At 61.9% G+C, this 19,772-nt stretch overlaps 3 protein-coding genes across 5 annotated transcripts; all 3 read right to left on the minus strand.

Moving 5' to 3' along the window:
- Positions 1 to 513: 513 nt before the first annotated feature.
- On the minus strand, positions 514 to 6,764 carry LOC141735104 (butyrophilin subfamily 1 member A1-like). Its single transcript, XM_074567550.1, has 9 exons — positions 6,741 to 6,764; positions 6,354 to 6,438; positions 5,527 to 5,874; positions 4,521 to 4,802; positions 3,777 to 3,881; positions 3,465 to 3,485; positions 2,995 to 3,015; positions 1,549 to 1,581; positions 514 to 1,052 (listed from the first exon to the last, which is right to left on the minus strand). Exons 1-9 carry the CDS (start codon positions 6,762 to 6,764, stop codon positions 514 to 516), a joined length of 1,458 nt encoding a protein of 485 aa, XP_074423651.1.
- Positions 6,765 to 8,178: 1,414 nt separating this feature from the next.
- LOC141735188 (butyrophilin subfamily 1 member A1-like) lies at positions 8,179 to 15,311 on the minus strand. 3 transcript variants are annotated; one of them, XM_074567786.1, is made up of 8 exons: positions 14,146 to 15,311; positions 13,533 to 13,617; positions 12,706 to 13,053; positions 11,729 to 12,010; positions 10,990 to 11,094; positions 10,691 to 10,711; positions 9,790 to 10,307; positions 8,179 to 9,045 (listed from the first exon to the last, which is right to left on the minus strand). In XM_074567786.1, exons 2-7 carry the CDS (start codon positions 13,603 to 13,605, stop codon positions 10,282 to 10,284), a joined length of 855 nt encoding a protein of 284 aa, XP_074423887.1. In that variant the 5' UTR covers positions 13,606 to 13,617; positions 14,146 to 15,311; the 3' UTR covers positions 8,179 to 9,045; positions 9,790 to 10,281. The 3 variants fall into 3 exon arrangements, with proteins under 3 accessions (XP_074423887.1, XP_074423886.1, XP_074423888.1); XM_074567785.1 differs by having other exon boundaries at positions 9,519 to 10,307; XM_074567787.1 differs by lacking the exon at positions 10,691 to 10,711.
- Positions 15,312 to 16,423: 1,112 nt separating this feature from the next.
- Positions 16,424 to 19,766, minus strand: RPS18 (ribosomal protein S18). Its single transcript, XM_074567845.1, has 6 exons — positions 19,707 to 19,766; positions 18,725 to 18,823; positions 18,531 to 18,617; positions 17,505 to 17,606; positions 17,316 to 17,407; positions 16,424 to 16,552 (listed from the first exon to the last, which is right to left on the minus strand). Exons 1-6 carry the CDS (start codon positions 19,707 to 19,709, stop codon positions 16,477 to 16,479), a joined length of 459 nt encoding a protein of 152 aa, XP_074423946.1. The 5' UTR covers positions 19,710 to 19,766; the 3' UTR covers positions 16,424 to 16,476.
- Between the last annotated feature and the right edge of the window lie 6 nt (positions 19,767 to 19,772).

Raw genomic sequence — 19,772 nt, forward strand, 5'->3', positions numbered from 1 at the left:
AAACCCTTCTCTGCAGTAAAGGATGACGTGGTTTAGGAGGATGCTCCCAGAAGTGGGGCACCCCGGGGACAAGGCTCATGCCCCACTGGGGACTCCCCAGCACGGAGACTGGTGGGTGCCTGCAAATCCTCTTGGCGGGCAGCAAGGAACCAGGACAAAAACCCCCAGGAACCATCACAGCCAGGCTCCGTGTTCACCAACAAATCTTTATTGACACCAACCCTGCTGTGCCGGAGCAGGACACGCTGCGTGTAAGGGGAAGAAGAGCCCAAACCCACAGCTCAGCACCCAGAAAACGTCCCCAAAATCCGACCCAGTCAAAAACTGGTGTTTGTGAGGCCACACAGCGTCCGAGGCAGCCCCCGTCCCCTGCCCCTCACTCCCCCTCTGCTCCCTGGGCTGGGGCAGAGGGATGGACGTCTCCCGCGGGATCCAGGAGAGGAGCGCGGGGAGTCTCTGGAGAAGGGCAGGGGCTGCCGGTGGCTGGGGAGGGAGGGAAAGGGAGGAGAGTGTCTAAGAGGTGCTGCCCCTCAGGCACAGCTGGGTTTTCTCTGTTCCTATCCAAAACCAGGGGCGCAGGGTCTCCCCTTTGAACGAGGCTGGTGGGAACGTGAAGATCTCGACCCCGGTGTTGACATCGAGAAAAGTCACCAGCCCCCGGGCGCAGTCCAGACAGACACAGATCCTGCTGGGGAGCAGGAACCGGGGGAGGAAGGTGCGACGAGAGGTGAGAGACGCGAAACGCCCTCCCTTGTGCCTCACCGCCCAGATCCCTCCGTCCGGGCTCAGGAAGGATCTCCCTCTCCTCTCCACAGACTCCTTGGCCACCCCAATGCCCCACCGCGACTCGCCTCCCACCTCCCCCTTCACCTCCACCTCCCAGCAGTGTCTCCCCTCCCGGAACCTCTCCTGGCCCAAAACGCAGAACCAATAGGTAAATCTCTCCGGGATGTTGGGCAGGTCCCGCTCTTCGCTTTGCCACCTCACACGCCTCCGATCGGCCGACAGGACGAGTTGGGAATGAGCCGTGTTCGGATCCAGGGTCACCACGTCTGCAGGGGACAGGAGGAACCGCAGCATCAGAGCTCAGTCCCGGGCAGGTTTCACCCCCTCGGGGACAGGACCTGCCCCGCGGGGCAGGAGACTGGGCATCTCCTTCCTCCTCTCCATCCCCACCGCGGGGCCAGCCCCAGCACGGCCACGGCCGAGCTCGGTCCCGTGGGAAGAGGCACCGGTGGGGCTGCAGCCCGCGCAGGGAGGAGCAGGACGGGGAGGCAGGGGCTGGGCTGGGCAGCACACGGGGTCTCAGGGAGTGGTGGCTCCTCTGGGGCCCAAGGGGGTGACTCAGAATGGGGCGGAACAGCAAGAAAACGGGGCGAGATACAGCCCAGTGCCATGGTCTGGGGGGTCTGAGACACCTACACGACCCGGGATGGCCAGTCCCCCTTCAGTGGCCACCCAGTGCCTTCATTGGCCACCCAGTTACACCTTCTGCAGAGGGAAAGGGAGGAGAACCACCCGTAAAAATACAATAAATCACCCAATTACCTTGATTTTCAGGAAGCAGGAACTTTCTCCACGCTACAAGGAGGGACAAGAGCAAGGTCACGTCCCACGGCCGGTCCCCAGGGACTCGGGGCAGGGGAGGGGGTCCATCCCTGGGCCGGTGTCCCCCGGCCGCCCACCCTCCCGGGCACGTCCCCTGGGGGTTTGCTCGGATCCAGGGGATGGAGGGGATGGAGGGGACGGACACAGCGGAAAAGGGCCAAGCAGAGAGCGCCTGGGAGAGGAGATGGAGCCAAGAGGAGATCACGGAGACTCACCCAGTGCCGCATCTTGTTCATCTGGAAAGGAAAAAGAAAGTCAATCAGTGATGAGAGGGGACAGCTTCTCATTCCACAACTGCACCCGCAGGAGTTGGCAGAGCCCTTCTGTTTGGGGAGGGGGAAAAGAGCCCTTGGCTCCCGGGGGGGCTCCCTCCAGCCTGGTTATGTCCCATGGATGGTGGCCAGTGGGTCTGGGCAGGGGAGAGGGTCCATCCCTGGGCTGGTGTCCCCCAGCTGCCCACCCTCCCAGGCACCTCCCCTTGGGGTTTCCCTGCACCCAGGGGATGGAGGGATGGAGGGGACGGGCACGGGGGGACAGGGCCGAGCACAGAGCACCCGGGAGAGGACACCGAGCCAAGAGGAGACCACGGAGACTCACCCAGTGCTGCAGCTTTTTTATCCGGAAAGGAAAAAGAGAAGCCATGAGTGATGAGAGGGGACGGCTTCTCATCCCATGGCTGATCCTACAGGAGCAGGCAGAGCTCGAGGAGAGCTCAGAGAGTTTGGAGAGTGGGAAAAGACCACAAAACCCTGTGAATGGCCCCCTCCAGCCAGGTCATGTCCCACGGCCGGTCCCCAGGGAGTCTGGGCAAGGGAGAGGGTCCATCCCTGGGCTGGTGTCCCCCAGCTGCCCACCCTCCCAGGCACATCCCCTTGGGGTTTCCCCACCCCCAGGGGATGGAGGGATGGAGGGGACGGGCACGCGGGGACAGGGCCGAGCACAGAGCACCCGGGAGAGGACACCGAGCCAAGAGGAGATCACGGAGACTCACCCAGTGCTGCAGTTTTTTCATCTGGAAAGGAAAAAAAGGAGCAATGAGTGATGAGAGGGGACGGCTTCTCATCGCATGCCTGCTCCTTTAGGAGCGCACACAGTTCGAGGTGAGCTCAGAGAGTCTGGGGAGTGGGAAAAGACCACAAAACCCTGTGAATGTCCACCTCCAGCCAGGTCACGTCCCACGGCCGGTTCCCAGGGAGTCTGGGCAAGGGAGAGGGTCCATCCCTGGGCTGGTGTCCCCCAGCTGCCCACCCTCCCAGGCACCTCCCCTTGGCGTTTCCCCGCCCCCAGGGGATGGAGGGATGGAGCGGATGGGCATGGGGGGACAGGGCCGAGCAGAGAGCACCCAGGAGAGGACACCGAGCCATGACAGAGCTCCTGGAGACTCACCTAGTTCTGCATCTCGTTTCCCTGGAAAGCAAAAATCAAATTAATGAGTGATGAGAGGGGACGGCTTCTCATCCCATGGCTGTTCCTGCAGCAGCAGGCAGAGCTGGCGAGACCCCAAACTCCTTGTGTTTGGGGAGTGGGAAAAGACCGTGTGGGTCCCAGAGCAGGTTCCCTGCCTCCCTGCTCCCCCAGCCACCCCTCCCAGGCACCCTGCATTGAAGCCTGACTTGAGCAGAGATTTAAGGCTCAGCCTGATTTAAGCTGACTGATGACGGGTCCCCACTTCTCCCCATGACTTAGGTCACCTCCTGGGCCCCGTTCCCAGCCCCAGTGCTCTCCAGTCCCCTTCTGGGCTCCATCAACCCAGACCAACGACCACAGGGCGATCAAGAGCCACCCAGAGCCACGTCCCTCCCAGGGGGCTCCTTTCTCAGGAGGCTTCGCTGGTGGCAGGGGCCAGAAGGACTCACCCAGCGTTCTGGACAGCCCCACTGCAAAGCAAAGGAAGAGGAGGTCAGGAGAGCAGCTGCTTCATCGGCGCTAACATCTCACCAAAGACTCTTGCACCGTCCCACCAGCCAGGTGCTCTGGCCACGCTCCCTGGCCTCCCACCCACACCCCGGGTCCTTGTCCCCATCCTTCCTGTGCCAAAGAGCTTCTTTAATGAAGGCAAAACACCTTTTGACACGACTGTCATCCCCTTCCACATACGTCCATGGGCCAGGGCTCGGCCTCGCTCCACCCTGATCCCCTCCATTCCATCCCCCCCGTGACAAACTCACCTTTCCTTCGCCAGAGATAAGCGATGACGCCAAATGACACCACTGAAAGCATGAGGAAGACACCCAGAGCTGCCATCCAGTGACGGGCGTTGTGGAAAAAGGGAGCTGAGAAACAAAAACACAGGAGGAAAAGGGCTCACTTTGCACTCCTGTGTAGGAGGAAAACAAAAGGGAGAAAGAAAAACTCCAAGTTCTAACTCATCGTCAGGGTTTCGGCTGGGACGGAATGAACAAGTGCACGTCATCGCTTGCAGCTATTGAGGGATGGGATGTTTTGGATTTGGGATGAGAAGCAGCGATGGGAGCACATTGATGGTTTTGGGTGTCGCTGGGCAGTCGAGGAATGGTCTGCTCCTCACACCACCCCACCAGCGAGTGGGCTTGGCGGGGGGCGCAAACAGTTGGGACAAAACCTGTTACTCTGCCCATTCTCTATCCCATCCCAACGGTGGGGAATGAGCGAGGGGCTGCGCGGTGCCGGCTCTGGGCTGGGATTACACCACCCCACTCCTAAAGCCTTGTGCTGGGAGCCCCGGGCTCAAGGGGACATCGTCCTCTCCAGCCCACGGCCATCCCAATGCTCCCCTGAAGCCCGCCAGGCTCAGGTTATCTCCTGCGCTAAAGCTCACCTGCGGGTGCATCCCCTCCCATTCCCCCACCCCCCGCACATTTCTCCAGCCCCCCGAGATCAAACGCCCCCCCCCCCCAAGCACAGCCAACCCCAGCCCCGCTGCCATCCTGCACCTGAGATGTGCAGGGACGACGCCTGCTCCTGCTCCAGGCGGCTGTTCCTCACCACGCACGACAAGTTCCCATCGCCCTTCCCGCTCACCACGACGACATCTTGGATCTCAAACAGGCCCCTCTCGTCAGAGGAACGTCTCTGGGAGACCGAGGGCAGACGCTGCCCGTTGGCAGCCTTCCACAGCACCTCCGGTTGTGGGTACCAGCCGGCCGATCCACACACCACCCGGATGCCTCCATCCTGGTGAGCTTCCAGAGAGATGAGAGGGACGGAGCCCATGGCTGGGGGAAGAGCCCGCCGTTGGGCTGAGTTAGGGATGGACTCGGCTCAAAGGCAAAGACCCAACCCCGTACCAGACACATCCCATTGTCCCGAGGGGGCTGTGGGACCGCGCACGTGCTCCTCACACCACCCAAACCACCCCAACGTGTGCAGGAACCCGAGAGCATTGATGCCCAATGACCCCACATCGCCCATAAAACAGCCCGGCAGAGGAGGACCCAGAGGCCGAGCAAGGTCTCTGCCCTCTCCCGGCCTTGTCCAAGAAGCCCTGAGGCTTCCAGACGAGGCGCCAGGTCTCCTCCGGCACAAACGGCAAAGGCAAAGCAAGGATCCAGCTGGTGGGACCTGGGAAGAGGGCTCTTCCCAATGCCAGGCACAGCGGTAGCTCCCATCCTGGGCTCGCTTGGCAGCCCAGGCCCTGAGCCCAAGCAGCTGCTCAGCAGCTTCTCCCCTCTGCCCTCACAACACCTCGAGGACACCACAGAGACACAAAGCCACCTCGTTTGTGCCACTCTGCCCCCAAAAACACCTCCAGCACCATGTCTGTGCTCCTTCCTGGGCAGGCACGGATGGGAAGGGTCCCCTTCAACCCGCCCTCTGTCAAGGTCTATTGGCCTTTGGCATTGGATGGATGGACGTGAGGGTGGGACAGAGGTCTGGGAGGGACACACCAACCCAGGGACACCTGAACCACCCTCAGGAAACACCGCACCACCCACAAACCTGCCACCTCCAGCTCCACCATGGCTTCTTCATAAGAGGCAGCATCTCTCACAGTGCAGATGTACTGGCCATCATCAGAGGGTCTCACCCCAGTGAGTCGCAAGTCCAGGGTCCCACTGGAGAGACCATCTCTGACCAACTGTGTCCTTCCAATGTATTCCCTCATCTGTGCCCAATCCAGGTCCTCTCCATTTCGGTAGAGATGCACCGTTTCCGAGAACTGGTGCCGGATCCACCTGATCTCCAAGCTCCGAGCGTCCGCGCATGGGGACAAGTGACACGGCAGCACGACGTCCTGCCCCACGGTGGCAAGGAGAGGTCGGTCTGGTCCCACCACTCTGAACTCAGCTTGGGGACGGAGAAGGACACAGAGAGACGGAGATTGCGCCCACGTTAATTCGGGGCGTTGCATGGCAAGGGGCGAGCGTGGCGTGAGCGGTGCCCGCTCCATCCCACGGGCATCGCTTTTCCCCCACCCCGTGCTCCAAAGAGCCTGGAGAAACTGGAGAGGGAGTGGGAGGACTCCAAGGAGAAGGAGGTTCCCTGGGAGTGGGAACGGCTCCAGAAAGTCACCCCCACCCCCGAAAATAGCCCCCAGCCCGGCCAGCCCTGGGAGAAGGGACAAACGCTTTAGGGGAGCACTGCGGGACGGGACTGAAGGTGTCCCAGGGCAAGGGACGTGGGGGTGGCATCAAGAGCCCAAGGGAAAGTGAAACCCATCCGCGGCCGAGCTCTGGGCTCAGCTCCTCCTGCCCCACGGCACCTCCCCTGCCCCACATCTGCCCCCCGCAGCGGGCTCAGCGCCCCCAGCCCTGCAGGATCCCTACCTGATCCCAGGCGGAGCACGTGGAGAGTCAGGAAATAACTCAGGAGGCCCCTGGGGCTGGCGGGGAACCCCATCTGCGGGCGCAGCTGGAGAAGAGGGTGGGAAGGGAGGCAGAGGGAGGGCAAGGGGGGGTTAGAGCCGCCGGGGAGGGGATGGGGAAGAAGGGCTGCACCCGCCCCCAGGGAGGCTCCAGAAATCCCACCAAACCCCCCGCACCCTGCCGTCGGGAGGAACCGTCGGTCGAGGGCAGGACGGGCCCACGCCGCGGCTCCCGCTGCAGCCCCTGCTCTGCCCCACTGCTCTTCCCCCTGGATTTGCGCTGAACCCCTTTCAAGACGTTAAATTAATTAGAGATTCTAAATCCCCTGCAAAAAGAAAAATCACTCACCCGACGTGTACAAGTTGCACCCATCTCCAACCTTTTTCTAGTTTCCGGGTGCAGAATTATGGACTTCGGAATGACTTCAAGGTCCACCCCCCCCAACAATGCCTTGAGCTGAGGTTCCTCACCCAGCGCTGATCCCCGTCAGCGGGGTTAGAGTCATAAAATAAACCTCCAAGCTCAAAATGCCAAAGAGAAACCATCACCCTCCCCGTTCCTGGGTGGGAGGTGGTGGAGGTGTCTTTTCCCAGGGCTGCACCTCTCCTGGCAGCCTGTGCTGGGGCAGAGACCTCGGCGAGGTTTTGCATCCATAAAGAAGCATTTCCTTTCCCGAAAGGGGATGATTTGCTTTCCTACGGCCATTGTCGCTGAAGGAATGTATTTTGTTTTCCTGCTCATCATCTCTCCTTTCGCTCTCTGGCCTGCCCCACCTCCGGAGCAAACCCCAGACCACACCATGATGGTGGTTCACCCGCACCGGTTCCGCTCTCTCTCTCTCTCTGGAGGTTTTTTGCGTTCTTTCAGGACATTTGTCTGTTGGGGAGTAAAACGCGGCAGCCCATCAGCCTCAGGAATCCAAAAAAAAAAAAAAAAAGAAAAAAAAAAAAAGGAAACCATGAAAAGATGGGCATTTGGGTGCGAGCAGGTTAAACCGAGCTTCATCGTGATTTTTGGAGATGGTGGAGGAGCCCAGCAGTGTCCCTGCAGCCCTACAAGAGCAAGGAGCTTGTGGGGAGCGAGGGAGACGCGGACAAGAAGGGTTTGGGGGGGGCTTCAAGTGTCAAGACACCTCAGCTGTGCCCTGTCCCTCTGCCCTGTCAACTTGGGGACCTCACATCCCCTGGGAGGACATGTCCCCTGCTGTCCCCAATGTCCCACCCTCATCCATACTCAAAATATTGGGGGTGGGGGGCCGTAGCCATAGCAGGGGGTGGGTACGGGGGTGCTGAGGGGGGTCATACCCAACTCTGGGGGGCCTGGGGACGGTACCCAGCCCTGGGGAGGGGCACCGGGGTGCCCGTCCCCAGTTCAACGCCCAACCCCGGAGCAGCAGCAGCCATCAATATTGTGAAATATCCGTCTGAAACAAGCCCAGCTTGGAAAACGCCTCCCACGTTCAGAAGTTTCCTCTTCTGCTGCACCTGAAGCCGCTCTGGGACAAAGACGCTTTCGCGCACAGAGCCAAAATCCCCCAAATAAGCAACGAGCCGCTGCCGCCTTCACCCAACGCCCAACTGGGAAGGGAACTGGGTGCGGAAAACCCTTCTCTGCAGTAAAGGATGACGTGGTTTAGGAGGATGCTCCCAGAAGTGGGGCACCCCGGGGACAAGGCTCATGCCCCACTGGGGACTCCCCAGCACGGAGACTGGTGGGTGCCTGCAAATCCTCTTGGCGGGCAGCAAGGAACCAGGACAAAAACCCCCAGGAACCATCACAGCCAGGCTCCGTGTTCACCAACAAATCTTTATTGACACCAACCCTGCTGTGCCGGAGCAGGACACGCTGCGTGTAAGGGGAAGAAGAGCCCAAACCCACAGCTCAGCACCCAGAAAACGTCCCCAAAATGCGACCCAGCCAAAAACTGGTGTTTGTGAGGCCACACAGCATCCGAGGCAGCCCCCGTCCCCTGCCCCTCACTCCCCCTCTGCTCCCTGGGCTGGGGCAAAGGGATGGACGTCTCCCGCGGGATCCAGGAGAGGAGCGCGGGGAGTCTCTGGAGAAGGGCAGGGGCTGCCGGCGGCCGGGGAGGGGAGGGAAGGGGGGATGAGGGTCTGGGGGGTGCTGCCCCTCAGGCACAACTGGGTTTTCTCTGTTCCTATCCAAAACCAGGGGCGCAGGGTCTCCCCTTTGAACGAGGCTGGTGGGAACGTGAAGATCTCGACCCCGGTGTCGGCATGGAGGAAAGTCACCAGCCCCCGGGCGCAGTCCAGACAGACCCAGACCCTGCTGGGGAGCGGGGACTGGGGGAGGAAGGTGCGACGAGAGGTGAGAGACACGAAGTGCCCATAGCGGTGCCTCACCGCCCAGATCCCTCCTTCAGGGCTCCAGTACGAGAACCTCTTCCTCTCCACAGACTCCTTGGCCACCCCAAAACTCCACCGCGACTCGCCTCCCACCTCCCCCTTCACCTCCACCTCCCAGCAGTGTCTCCCCTCCCGGAACCTCTCCTGGCCCAAAACGCAGAACCAATAGGTGAATCTCTCCGGGATGTTGGGCAGGTCCCGCTCTTCGCTTTGCCACCTCACGCGCCTCCGATCGGCCGACAGGACGAGTTGGGAATGAGCCGTGTTCGGATCCAGGGTCACCACGTCTGCAGGGGACAGGAGGAACCGCAGCATCAGAGCTCAGTCCCGGGCAGGTTTCACCCCCTCGGGGACAGGACCTGCCCCGCGGGGCAGGAGACTGGGCATCTCCTTCCTCCTCTCCATCCCCGCCATGGGGCCGGCCCCAGCACGGCCACGGCCGAGCTCGGTCCCATGGGAAGAGGCACCGGTGGGGCTGCAGCCCGCGCAGGGAGGAGCAGGACGGGGAGGCAGGGGCTGGGCTGGGCAGCGCACGGGGTCTCAGGGGGCGGTGGCTCCTCTGGGGCCCAAGGGGGTGACTCAGAATGGGGTGGAACGGCAAGAAAACGGGGCAAGATACAGCCCAGTGCCATGGTCTGGGGGGTCTGAGACACCAACACGACCTGGGATGGCCAGTGCCTTCACTGGCCACCCAGTTACACCTCCCACAGAGGGAAAGGGAGGAGAACCACCCATAAAATACAATAAACCACCCAATTACCTTGATTTTCAGGAAGCAGAAACTTTCTCCATTCTACAAGGAGAAAGAAGAGCAGGTCACATCCCACGGTGGGTCCCCAGGGACTCTGGGCAGGGGAGAGGGTCCATCCCTGGGCTGGTGTCCCCGAGCTGCCAGGCACGTCCCCTCAGGGTTTACGCGCGCCCAGGGGATAGAGGAATGGTGGGGGACGGACACGGACAGGGTTTGAGCTGACGCAGGCACAACCGCAAAACCACGGATGGAAAGCAAAGACCAAGTTTAATCTCAATACCTCACAGACCGGGCAACCTCCGAAGCGACACCCGGGGAGAGGCACACAAGCAGGGACCGTGGGCACCACGGAGTGAGAGAGAGTCCTCCCTCGTTAGCAAGAGTCCTTGGCAGCGAGAGACTCCTTGATAGCAAGAGTGCGCGCGGACGCCCTGTTCTTGCTGGGTATTTAAAGGGTTCCAACAGGCATGGTTTTCCCACTATGCTTCGATCTTCTTCCACAACGGGCCAGGATTCTCAAGCGGCTGGATAATGCGTCCCTGAGTCCATCACAGCCTTACGGTGCCTAAGTGCACGTGTTTTTCTTGCAAGCACCCGAGACTGAATGACAATTAGCGCGATATACGTGTTTTCCAGTACCCCGGGTGCCAGTCACTTGAGCGTATTTACAATCCTCCTCCTCGCCCGTCTTCCGTTGCTTTCCCACCGGGTGAAAGGGTTGAGCGCAGAGCGCCCGGGGGAGGTCACCGAGGCAGGAGGAGATCACGGAGACTCACCCAGTGCTGCGTCTCGGTTCCTCTGGAAAGAAAAAAAAAGCAGCACTGAGTGATGAGAGGGGACGGCTTCTCACCCCACAACGGCTCCTGTGGGAGCGCACAGAGTTCGGGCAGATCCCAAACTCCTCCCGTTTAGGGAGTGTTGAAAAGATCCCGTGGCTCCAAAGAAAGGCTCCCTGTGAGCCTGGAGCCGTCTCAAGGCTGGTTCCCAAAGAGAGAGGGAGGGGAGAGAGTCCGTCCCTGGGCTGGTGTCCCCCAGCTGCCCACGCACCCAGCCACGGCCCCTCGGGCTTTCCCCGCGCCCAGGGGATGGAGGGATGGAGGGGACGGGCACGGGGGGGAAAGGGCCCAGCACAGAGCGACTGGGAGAGGACACTGAGGGAGGAGGAGATCACGGAGACTCACTCGGTTCTGCGTCTCGTTTCCCTGGAAAGCAAAAAAAGAAGCAATGAGTGATGAGAGGGGACGGCTTCTCATGCCACGGCTGCTCCTGCAAGAGCGGGCAGAGCTCGCGCAGAGCCAAAAATCCTCCTTTTTAGGGAGTGCGAAAAGACCCTCTGGCTCCCAGGAATGGGACCTCCTTTAATGAAGGCAAAACATGTTCTGACACAACTGTCATCCCCTTTTGAGTACATCCATGGGCCAGAGCTCAGCTTCACTCCACCCCGCTCCCCTCCACTCCAACCCCTCCATGACAAACTCACCTTTCTTTAGCCAGAGATAAACACTGAAACCACATGATGCCACTAAAAACACGAGGGAGACACCCAGAGCTGCCATCCAGTGAATGACATTGTGGAAAAAGGGAGCTGAGAAACAAAAACACAGCAGGAAAAGGGCTCACTTTGCACTCCTGTGTAGGAGGAAAATGGAGAAAGAAAAACTCCAAGTTCTAACTCATCGTCAGGGTTTTGGCTGGGATGGAATGAACAAGTGGACGTCATCGTTTGCAGCTATTGAGGGATGGGAAGTTTTGGATTTGGGATGAGAAGCAGCGATGGGAGCGCACTGATGGTTTTGGGTGTCACTGGGCAGTCGAGGAATGGTCTGCTCCTCACACCGCCCCACCAGCGAGTGGGCTTGGCGGGGGGCGCAAACAGCTGGGACAAAACCTGTTACTCTTCCCATTCTCTATCCCATCCCAACGGTGGGGAATGAGCGAGGGGCTGCGCGGTGCCGGCTCTGGGCTGGGATTACACCACCCCACTCCTAAAGCCTTGTGCTGGGAGCCCCGGGCTCAAGGGGACATCGTCCTCTCCAGCCCACGGCCATCCCAATGCTCCCCTGAAGCCCGCCAGGCTCAGGTTATCTCCTGCGCTAAAGCTCACCTGCGGGTGCACCCCCTCCCATTCCCCCACCCCCTGCACGTTTCTCCAGCCCCCCGAGATCAAACCGCGCCCGCCCCCAAGTGCAGCCAACCCCAGCCCCGCTGCCATCCTGCACCTGAGATGTGCAGGGACGACGCCTGCTCCTGCTCCAGGCGGCTGTTCCTCACCACGCACGACAAGTTCCCATCGCCCTTCCCGCTCACCACGACGACATCTTGGATCTCAAACAGGCCCCTCTCGTCAGAGGAACGTCTCTGGGAGACCGAGGGCAGACGCTGCCCGTTGGCAGCCTTCCACAGCACCTCCGGTTGTGGGTACCAGCCGGCCGATCCACACACCACCCGGATGCCTCCGTCCTGGTGAGCCTCCAGAGAGAGGAGAGGGACAGAGCCCATGGCTGGGGGAAGAGCCCGCCGTTGGGCTGAGTTAGGGATGGACTCGGCTCAAAGGCAAAGACCCAACCCCGTACCAGACACATCACATTGTCCCGAGGGGGCTGTGGGACCGCACACGTGCTCCTCACACCACCCAAACCACCCCAACGTGTGCAGGAACCGGAGAGCATTGATGCCCAATGACCCCACATCGCCCATAAAACAGCCCGGCAGAGGAGGACCCAGAGGCCGAGCAAGGTCTCTGCCCTCTCCCGGCCTTGTCCAAGAAGCCCTGAGGCTTCCAGACGAGGCGCCAGGTCTCCTCCGGCACAAACGGCAAAGGCAAAGCAAGGATCCAGCTGGTGGGACCTGGGAAGAGGGCTCTTCCCAACGCCAGGCACAGCGGTAGCTCCCATCCTGGGCTCGCTTGGCAGCCCAGGCCCTGAGCCCAAGCAGCTGCTCAGCAGCTTCTCCCCTCTGCCCTCACAACACCTCGAGGACACCACAGAGACACAAAGCCACCGTGTCCGTGCCGCTCTGCCCCCAAAAACACCCCCAGCACCATGTCTGTTCTCCTTCCTGGGCAGGCACGGATGGGAAGGGTCCCCTTCAACCCGACCTCTGTCAAGGTCTATTGGCCTTTGGCATTGGATGGATGGGACACACCAACCCAGGGACACCTGAACCACCCCCAGGAAACACCGCACGGGCCACAAACCTGCCACCTCCAGCTCCACCATGGCTTCTTCATAAGTGGTAGCATTTTGCACGCTGCAGACATACTGGCCATCATCAGAGGGTCTCACCCCAGCGAGTCGCAAGTCCAGGGTCCCATTGGAGAGACCATCTCTGACCAACTCTGTCCTTCCAATGTATTCCTCCATCTGTGCCCCATACAGGTCCTCTCCATTTCGGTAGAGATGCACCGTTTCCGAGAACTGGTGCCGGATCCACCTGATCTCCAAGCTCTGAGTGTCCGCGCGTGGGGACAAGTGACACGGCAGCACGACGTCCTGCCCCACGGTGGCAAGGAGAGGTCGGTCTGGTCCCACCACTCTGAACTCAGCTTGGGGACAGAGAAGGACACAGAGAGACGGAGATTGCGCTCACGTTAATTCGGGGCGTTGCATGGCAAGGGGCGAGCGTGGTGTGAGCGGTGCCCGCTCCATCCCGCGGGCGTCGCTTTTCCCCCACCCCGTGCTCCAAAGAGCCTGGAGAAACTGGAGAGGGAGTGGGAGGACTCCAAGGAGAAGGAGGTTCCCTGGGAGTGGGAACCTGCTCCAGAAAGTCACCCCAACCCCGAAAATAGCCCCCAGCCCGGCCAGCCCTGGGAGAAGGGACAAACGCTTTAGGGGAGCACTGCGGGACGGGACTGAAGGTGTCCCAGGGCAAGGGACGTGGGGGTGGCATCAAGAGCCCAAGGGAAAGTGAAACCCATCCGTGGCCGAGCTCTGGGCTCAGCTCCTCCTGCCCCACGGCACCTCCCCTGCCCCACATCTGCCCCCCGCAGCGGGCTCAGCGCCCCCAGCCCTGCAGGATCCCTACCTGATCCCAGGCGGAGCACGTGGAGAGTCAGGAAATAACTCAGGAGGCCCCTGGGGCTGGCGGGGAACCCCATCTGCGGGCGCAGCTGGAGAAGAGGGTGGGAAGGGAGGCAGAGGGAGGGCAAGGGGGGGTTAGAGCCGCCGGGGAGGGGATGGGGAAGAAGGGCTGCACCCGCCCCCAGGGAGGCTCCAGAAATCCCACCAAACCCCCCGCACCCTGCCGTCGGGAGGAACCGTCGGTCGAGGGCAGGACGGGCCCACGCCGCGGCTCCCGCTGCAGCCCCTGCTCTGCCCCACTGCCCCCCTCCCCCCTGGGTTTCTTCTAAATCCTAAAGACTTTCTACAAAATTGAATATTCTAATTTCCCCGGAAAAGGAAAAGTCCCATACCGGATGGGTACGATCTGCGGGAGGCACCTGGCCCCACCCAACATCTCCATACTTTTGCCAGTTCCCAGGTGCAGAATTCTTGGCTTTGGAGTGACTCCGGGCTCCACCACCCCCCCCACCCCATCGGCCGAGATGCCTCAGAGATGATCCCTGTTGCCAAATCCCGCACAAGACTTTAAATTCGTTAAACGTGACATATTCCTCGCCGAAAGGGAATTCACTTACCGCGCTCCAGGAACCAGCCTACAGGATCCACCGGAGGTCTCACCCTCGGTTTTCGGGTGCAGCGTTACGGGGGTTTTACAGTGACTGCAGGCTCCACCCCCGCATGCAAAACGAATGAAAAAGTTGGGAAAAATAAAAAAAAAAAAGAGGAAGGAAACAGATGTGCATTTGGAGGGGAGCACGTTATGATTAGAGCTTCGTTGTGAATGTTGGAGATGGTGGAGGAGCCCAGCAGTGTCCCTGCAGCCCTTCAGGAGCCGGGAGCTTGTGAGGAGTCAGGGACACTGCGACAAGAAGGTTTGGGGGGGGTTCAAGTGTCGGGACACCCCAGGTGTGCCCTGTCCCTCTGCCCTGTCAACTTGGGGACATCACATCCCTGGGGAGGACGTGTCTCCAACGTCCCACCCTCGTCCATACTCAAAATACTGGGCGCAGGGACGTGGCGGTTTGGTCTCCCCTTTCCCCTGCTCCTGGCTCCTGCTCAAGCCGTAACCATCACAGAATCCCAGAATCCCAGGCTGGCAGGGGTTGGAAGGGACCTCTGGAGATCATCCCATCCAACCCCCCCCACCCCGCCAGAGCAGGGTCACCCACAGCAGGCGGCGCAGGAACGCGTCCGGGAGGGTTTGGAATGTCGACGGAGACTCCGCCACCTCTCTGGGCAGCCCGTGCCAGGGCTCTGCCACCCGCAGAGTGAAGAAGTTCCTCCTCGTGTTGAGGTGGAACTTCCCATGGTCAAGTTTGTGCCCGTTACCCCTCGTCCTGTCGCTGGGCACCACTGGAAAGAGCCTGGCCCCATTCCTGACACCCCCCCTTGAACTATTTACAAGCGTTGATAAGATCCCCCCTCAGCCGTCTTTTTTCCGGACTGAAGAGACCCAAATCCCTCAGCCTTTCTCCATCAGAGAGATGGTCCATCCCCTCGGCATCTGGGCAGCCCTTTGCTGTCCCCTCTCCAGCAGTTCCCCGGCCTTCTGGAACCGGGGAGACCACAACTGGACCCACCGCAGGCTCCGCAGTTGCCCCAAAACCTTTATCGCCCCCAATCCCGCTGCGACGGGGCGGGAATCGTGGCGTCGAAGGGGAGGAAGAACCCAAACGGGCGGCTCAAAACTCACGAAACAGCCCCAAATTCTGCCCCAACCCCAAACCTGGCCTTTGCGACCCAAAAAATGGTGTTTGTGACCCATTCGGGGCAGCCCCCCCCCCCCCCCCCCCCCGCGACCCCCCCCCCCGCCCCAGGCTGGGGCAAAGAGAGGGGCATCTCCTGCAGGATCCAGGGGAGTGTAAGGTCCTCGTGCAAGGCCCCATCCGCGTGCGAAGTCCTCGTGCAAGGCCCCATCCTTGTGTGAGACCTGGCCCTTGCATGGGGTCCCCACCTTCCCCCGAGGCCCTGTCCTCGAGCAAGGCTCTGGCTCGTGCAAAGACCCACCCTTGTGCAAGGACCTGTCCTCGTGCAAGGCCCCATCCTCGTGCAAGGCCCCATCCTCGTGCAAAGACCTGTCCTCATGAAAGAACACACCCTCGTGCAAGGACTCATCCTAGTGCAAGGCACCATCAGCCTCCCAGACCCCATCCTCTTGCGAAACCTCGCCCTCGTGCAAAGCACCATCCCTGGGTGAAGCCCCATCCTCGTGCAAGACCCTTGTCCTCGTGCGAGGCTCCATCTTCCCCCCCAGGCCCCATCCTCGTGCAAGGCCCCATCAGTCTCTGAGGCCCCATCCTTGTGCAAGACCCCATCCTCGTGCAAGACCCCATCCTCCCCCCAGGCCCCATCCTTGTGCAAGGCCCTGTCCTCGTGCGAGGTCCAATCCTCGAGCAAGGCTCTGGCTCAAGCAAAGACCCATCCTCGTGCAAAGACCCATCCTCATACAAGAACCCTGTCCTTGTGCGAGGCCCCGTCCTCGTGCAAAGACACATCCTTGAGCAAGGCTCTGGGCTCATGCAAAGACCTGTCCTCGTGCAAGACCCCATCCTCGTGCAAGGCACCATCAGCCTCCCAGACCCCATCCTCTTGTGAAACCTCACCCTTGTGCAAAGCACCATCCCTGGGTGAAGCCCCGTCCTCGTGCAAGACCCCGTCCTCGTGCGAGGCTCCACCTCCCCCCCCAGGCCCCATCCTCGTGCAAAGCTCTCGTGCGCAGCACCATCCCTGTGCAAGGCCCCGTCCTTGTGGGAGGCTCCATCTTTGGGTGAGGCCCCCTCCTCGTGCAAAGTCCCCTCCTCGTGCGAGGCCGCCCCCGCCCTCTCCCCCGGGTCACACGGCGCCACACGGGTGTCACTTGTGTCACCAACGTCACTTTTATTCCTCTGCGCCCCCCCCGGCCCCGCTCACTTCTTCTTGGAGACGCCGACGGTGCGGCCCCGCCGGCCGGTGGTCTTGGTGTGCTGGCCTCGCACGCGCAGCCTGGGGGGGACGACACGGGTGGCATCAGGGGACTTTGTCCCCAAGTGCCACCTCCCCCCCTGTCCCCGTGTCCCCTCCGGTGTCCCCAAACCCCCTCATCATCACCCCCACAAGTGCCACAGCCCCCTCATGCATGCACAGCCTGGGTGACGCACCACAGCCACCTCAGGGACCCTGTCCCCAAGTGCCACCTCCCCTGATGTCCCTTTGTCCCTCTAGTGTCCCCAAGACCCCCTTGGTGTCCCCATCCCCCCGCCTTGGTGTCCCCAAGACCCATCCCCCCCCCCCCCAAGTGCCCATTGACATGTGCAGCCTGGACGCGGTGCCCTCAGGGACCCTGTCCCCAAGTGCCATCTCCCTTGGTGTCCCCAAGACACCCTTGATGTCCCCAAACCGCCAGCTGTGTCCCCAAGAGCCCCCTCCAGTGTCCGCAAGACCCCTGATCACTCCCAGAAATGCCACAGCCCCCTTGCACGCACAACCTCGAGGGGGACACAACAGCTGTGTCAGGAACCCCGTCCCCAAGTGTCACCTCCCCTGGTGTCCCCAAACCCCTCCTGGTGTCCCCAAGAGCCCTCCTGGTGTCCCCAACCCTCACCAGAACTACCAGAGCCCCCTCGCATGCGCAGCCCCAGGGGGACACAACAGTCGTCTCAGGGACTCTGTCCCTGAGTGTCACCTCTCACCATGTCCCCCCCCACGTCCCTGTGTCCCCCTCGATGTCCCCAACCCCCCCTCCCGATGTCCCCAAGCCCCTCCTCACCCCCAGAAGTGCCGCAGCCCCCGATGCGCCCGGATTTTCTTCAGCCGCTCCAAATCCTCCCGGAGTTTATTGTCCAACCCGTTGGCCAGCACCTGGGGGGGGAGAGGGGACACAGGGGGACATCAGGAAACACGAAGGGACACCGGGGGGAACATCAGGGGACATCGGGGGACTATCCCCCCCCTTCACCTGGCTGTACTTCCCGTCCTTCACGTCCTTCTGCCGGTTGAGGAACCAGTCGGGGATCTTGTACTGCCGGGGGTTCTGCATGATGGTGATCACCCGCTCCACCTGTTGGGACACGTAAATGACACCTCCGGGATGTCCCCAACCCCCTTGAAACGTCCCCAACCTCCCCAGGATGTCCCCAACGCCCCCTGAGAAGTCCCCACCCCCTCCCCGAGATCTCCTCAATTCCCCCCAGAGATCTCCTCAACCCTCCCCCTTGAGACACCCTCAACAACCCCAAGATGTCCCCAACGCCCCCCGAGATGTCCCAAACACCCCCGAGATGTCCCTGACCCCCTAGACATGTCCGCACACCCTCCCCGATGTCCCCAAACCCACTGAGACATCCCCAATACCCCCCAAAATATCCCTAACCCCCGCCGAGATGTCCCCAACGCCCTCAGAGATGTGCCCCATCCTCTCACAGATGTCCCCAACGCCCCCGAGATGTCCCTGACCCCCTAGAGATGTCCCCACACCCCCAGAGATGTCCCCAACATCCCCCTAAAATGTCCCTAATCCCCACAGACACGTCCCCAACCTCCCCACAGGTGACCCCAACCACCACCTATATGTCGCCAGTCCCCCGAGATGTCCCCAACCACTCCTGAGATGTCCCTGACCCCCTAGAGACATCCACACACCCCCGAGATGTCCCCAACCACTCCTAGATGTCCCCAACGCCCCTCAGATGTCCCCAAACGCCCGACATGTCCCCAACATCCCAAACACATGCCCATTCCCCTCAGAGATGTCCCCAATGCCCACAGACGTGTCCCCAACTCCATCAGCAATGCCCCCAACTTCCCCACAGATGACCCCAACTCCCGAGAGATGTTCCCAATGCCCCCAAGGTGTCCCCAACCCCCTGAGAGATGTTCCAAACGCCTCAGAGATGTCCCCAACTCCACCAGCAATGCCCCCAACCCCGCTAGAGGCGTCCCCAATGCCCCCTGAGATGTCCCCATGTCCCCCCACAGCGCTCACCTCATCCTCGGTCAGCTCGCCCGCGCGCTTGGTGAGGTCGATGTCGGCCTTGCGCAGCACCACGTGGGCATAGCGGCGCCCCACACCCTGGGGGGCAGGGGACAGGGAGGGACAAAAAGGTGGGGGTCACATCACCTGTGTCACACACCCCCCCCCCCCGCCGTGTCCCCTGGTGTCCCCCGGCGTCCCCTCACCTTGATGGCGGTGATGGCGAAGGCGATTTTGCGGCGCCCGTCGATGTTGGTGTTGAGGACGCGCAGGATGTGCTGGAACTTCTCAGGGATGACGAGAGACTGAGGGGGGACGACACGGGGTGGGGGGGACACGGTCACTGGGGGGGACAGAGTCACTGGGGCAGGGGGACATGGTCACTTGAGGGGGGGGGGGTGGTGGCCACCCGTGTGGCACACGGTCACTGCCAGAGGGGCACAGTCACAGGGGGATGGGGACAGTCACCGCAGGGGGGGTTTACGTTGTCAGGAGGGGGGGACACGGTCATGGGGAGGGGGGGGCGCACAGTCACAGGTGAGTGGGGACAGTCACTGCAGGGGGGTTACATGGTCACAGGGGGGGACACATGGACACCTGGGGGGGGGGCGGTGGCCACCAGCTGGGGACATGGTCACGGAGGGGGGGGCAAAATCACAAGGGGGTGGGAAAGGTCACGGCGCGGGGGGTGTTACACGGTTAAGGGGGGGGGACACGGACACTGCGGGGGGGGGGGCGACACGCTCACCAGGGATGGGGTCCGTCACCGAGGGGGGGACACGGACACGGGAGGGTTTGGGACAATCACCAGGGAAGGAGGTGGGGGGAGACACGGTCACGGGGCGGGGGGAAATGGGGTCCAGGGTCACCGGAGGCTGGGGACGATCACTGGGAGGGGGTCACGGTCACAGGAAGGGGGGGCCACACGGTCCCCGGGGGTTGGGGACAGTCCCGGGGGGGCCCACACGGTCACGGAGGGTCGGGGATGCCCACCGGGGGCAACATGGCGGCCACCAGAGTCGGGGGGGGGGGAATGTGTCCGGCCCCACGCCGCCGGCATCCTCCCCCGCCGCCGCCTCCATCCCTCCCCACCCGACCCCCCGGAGCCCCTCCTTCCTCCCCGCTCCCTCCCCGCCGCCCCCTCACCCCCCCCGGGCCCGGATGGCGGCCGATGCCGCCAGCGCCTACCATGGCTGCAGCCTGCGCGTCTCGCCGGGCTCCGCCGGAAGAGGGGGAGGAAGTGACGTCAGCGCG

The sequence above is a fragment of the Larus michahellis genome, chromosome 29 (assembly GCF_964199755.1).
Source record: "Larus michahellis chromosome 29, bLarMic1.1, whole genome shotgun sequence".
Taxonomy (NCBI): Eukaryota; Metazoa; Chordata; class Aves; order Charadriiformes; family Laridae; genus Larus; species Larus michahellis.

Coding starts and splice junctions, on each gene's coding strand:
- LOC141735104 (XM_074567550.1), bottom strand. CDS start 6,764: ATGGGTGCAACTTGTACACGTCGG. Junction 5,875..6,353: donor CGTGCTCCGCCTGGGATCAG/GTAGGGATCCTG, acceptor TCCGTCCCCAAG/CTGAGTTCAGAGTGGTGGGA. Junction 3,882..4,520: donor GTCGTCCCTGCACATCTCAG/GTGCAGGATGGC, acceptor TTTGTTTCTCAG/CTCCCTTTTTCCACAACGCC.
- LOC141735188 (XM_074567786.1), bottom strand. CDS start 13,605: ATGGGGTTCCCCGCCAGCCCCAGGGGCCTCCTGAGTTATTTCCTGACT. Junction 13,054..13,532: donor CGTGCTCCGCCTGGGATCAG/GTAGGGATCCTG, acceptor TCTGTCCCCAAG/CTGAGTTCAGAGTGGTGGGA. Junction 12,011..12,705: donor GGTGGAGCTGGAGGTGGCAG/GTTTGTGGCCCG, acceptor CTCTTCCCCCAG/CCATGGGCTCTGTCCCTCTC.
- RPS18 (XM_074567845.1), bottom strand. Junction 17,607..18,530: donor GCGAGCTGACCGAGGATGAG/GTGAGCGCTGTG, acceptor GTGTCCCAACAG/GTGGAGCGGGTGATCACCAT. Junction 17,408..17,504: donor AGGACGGGAAGTACAGCCAG/GTGAAGGGGGGG, acceptor CTCCCCCCCCAG/GTGCTGGCCAACGGGTTGGA.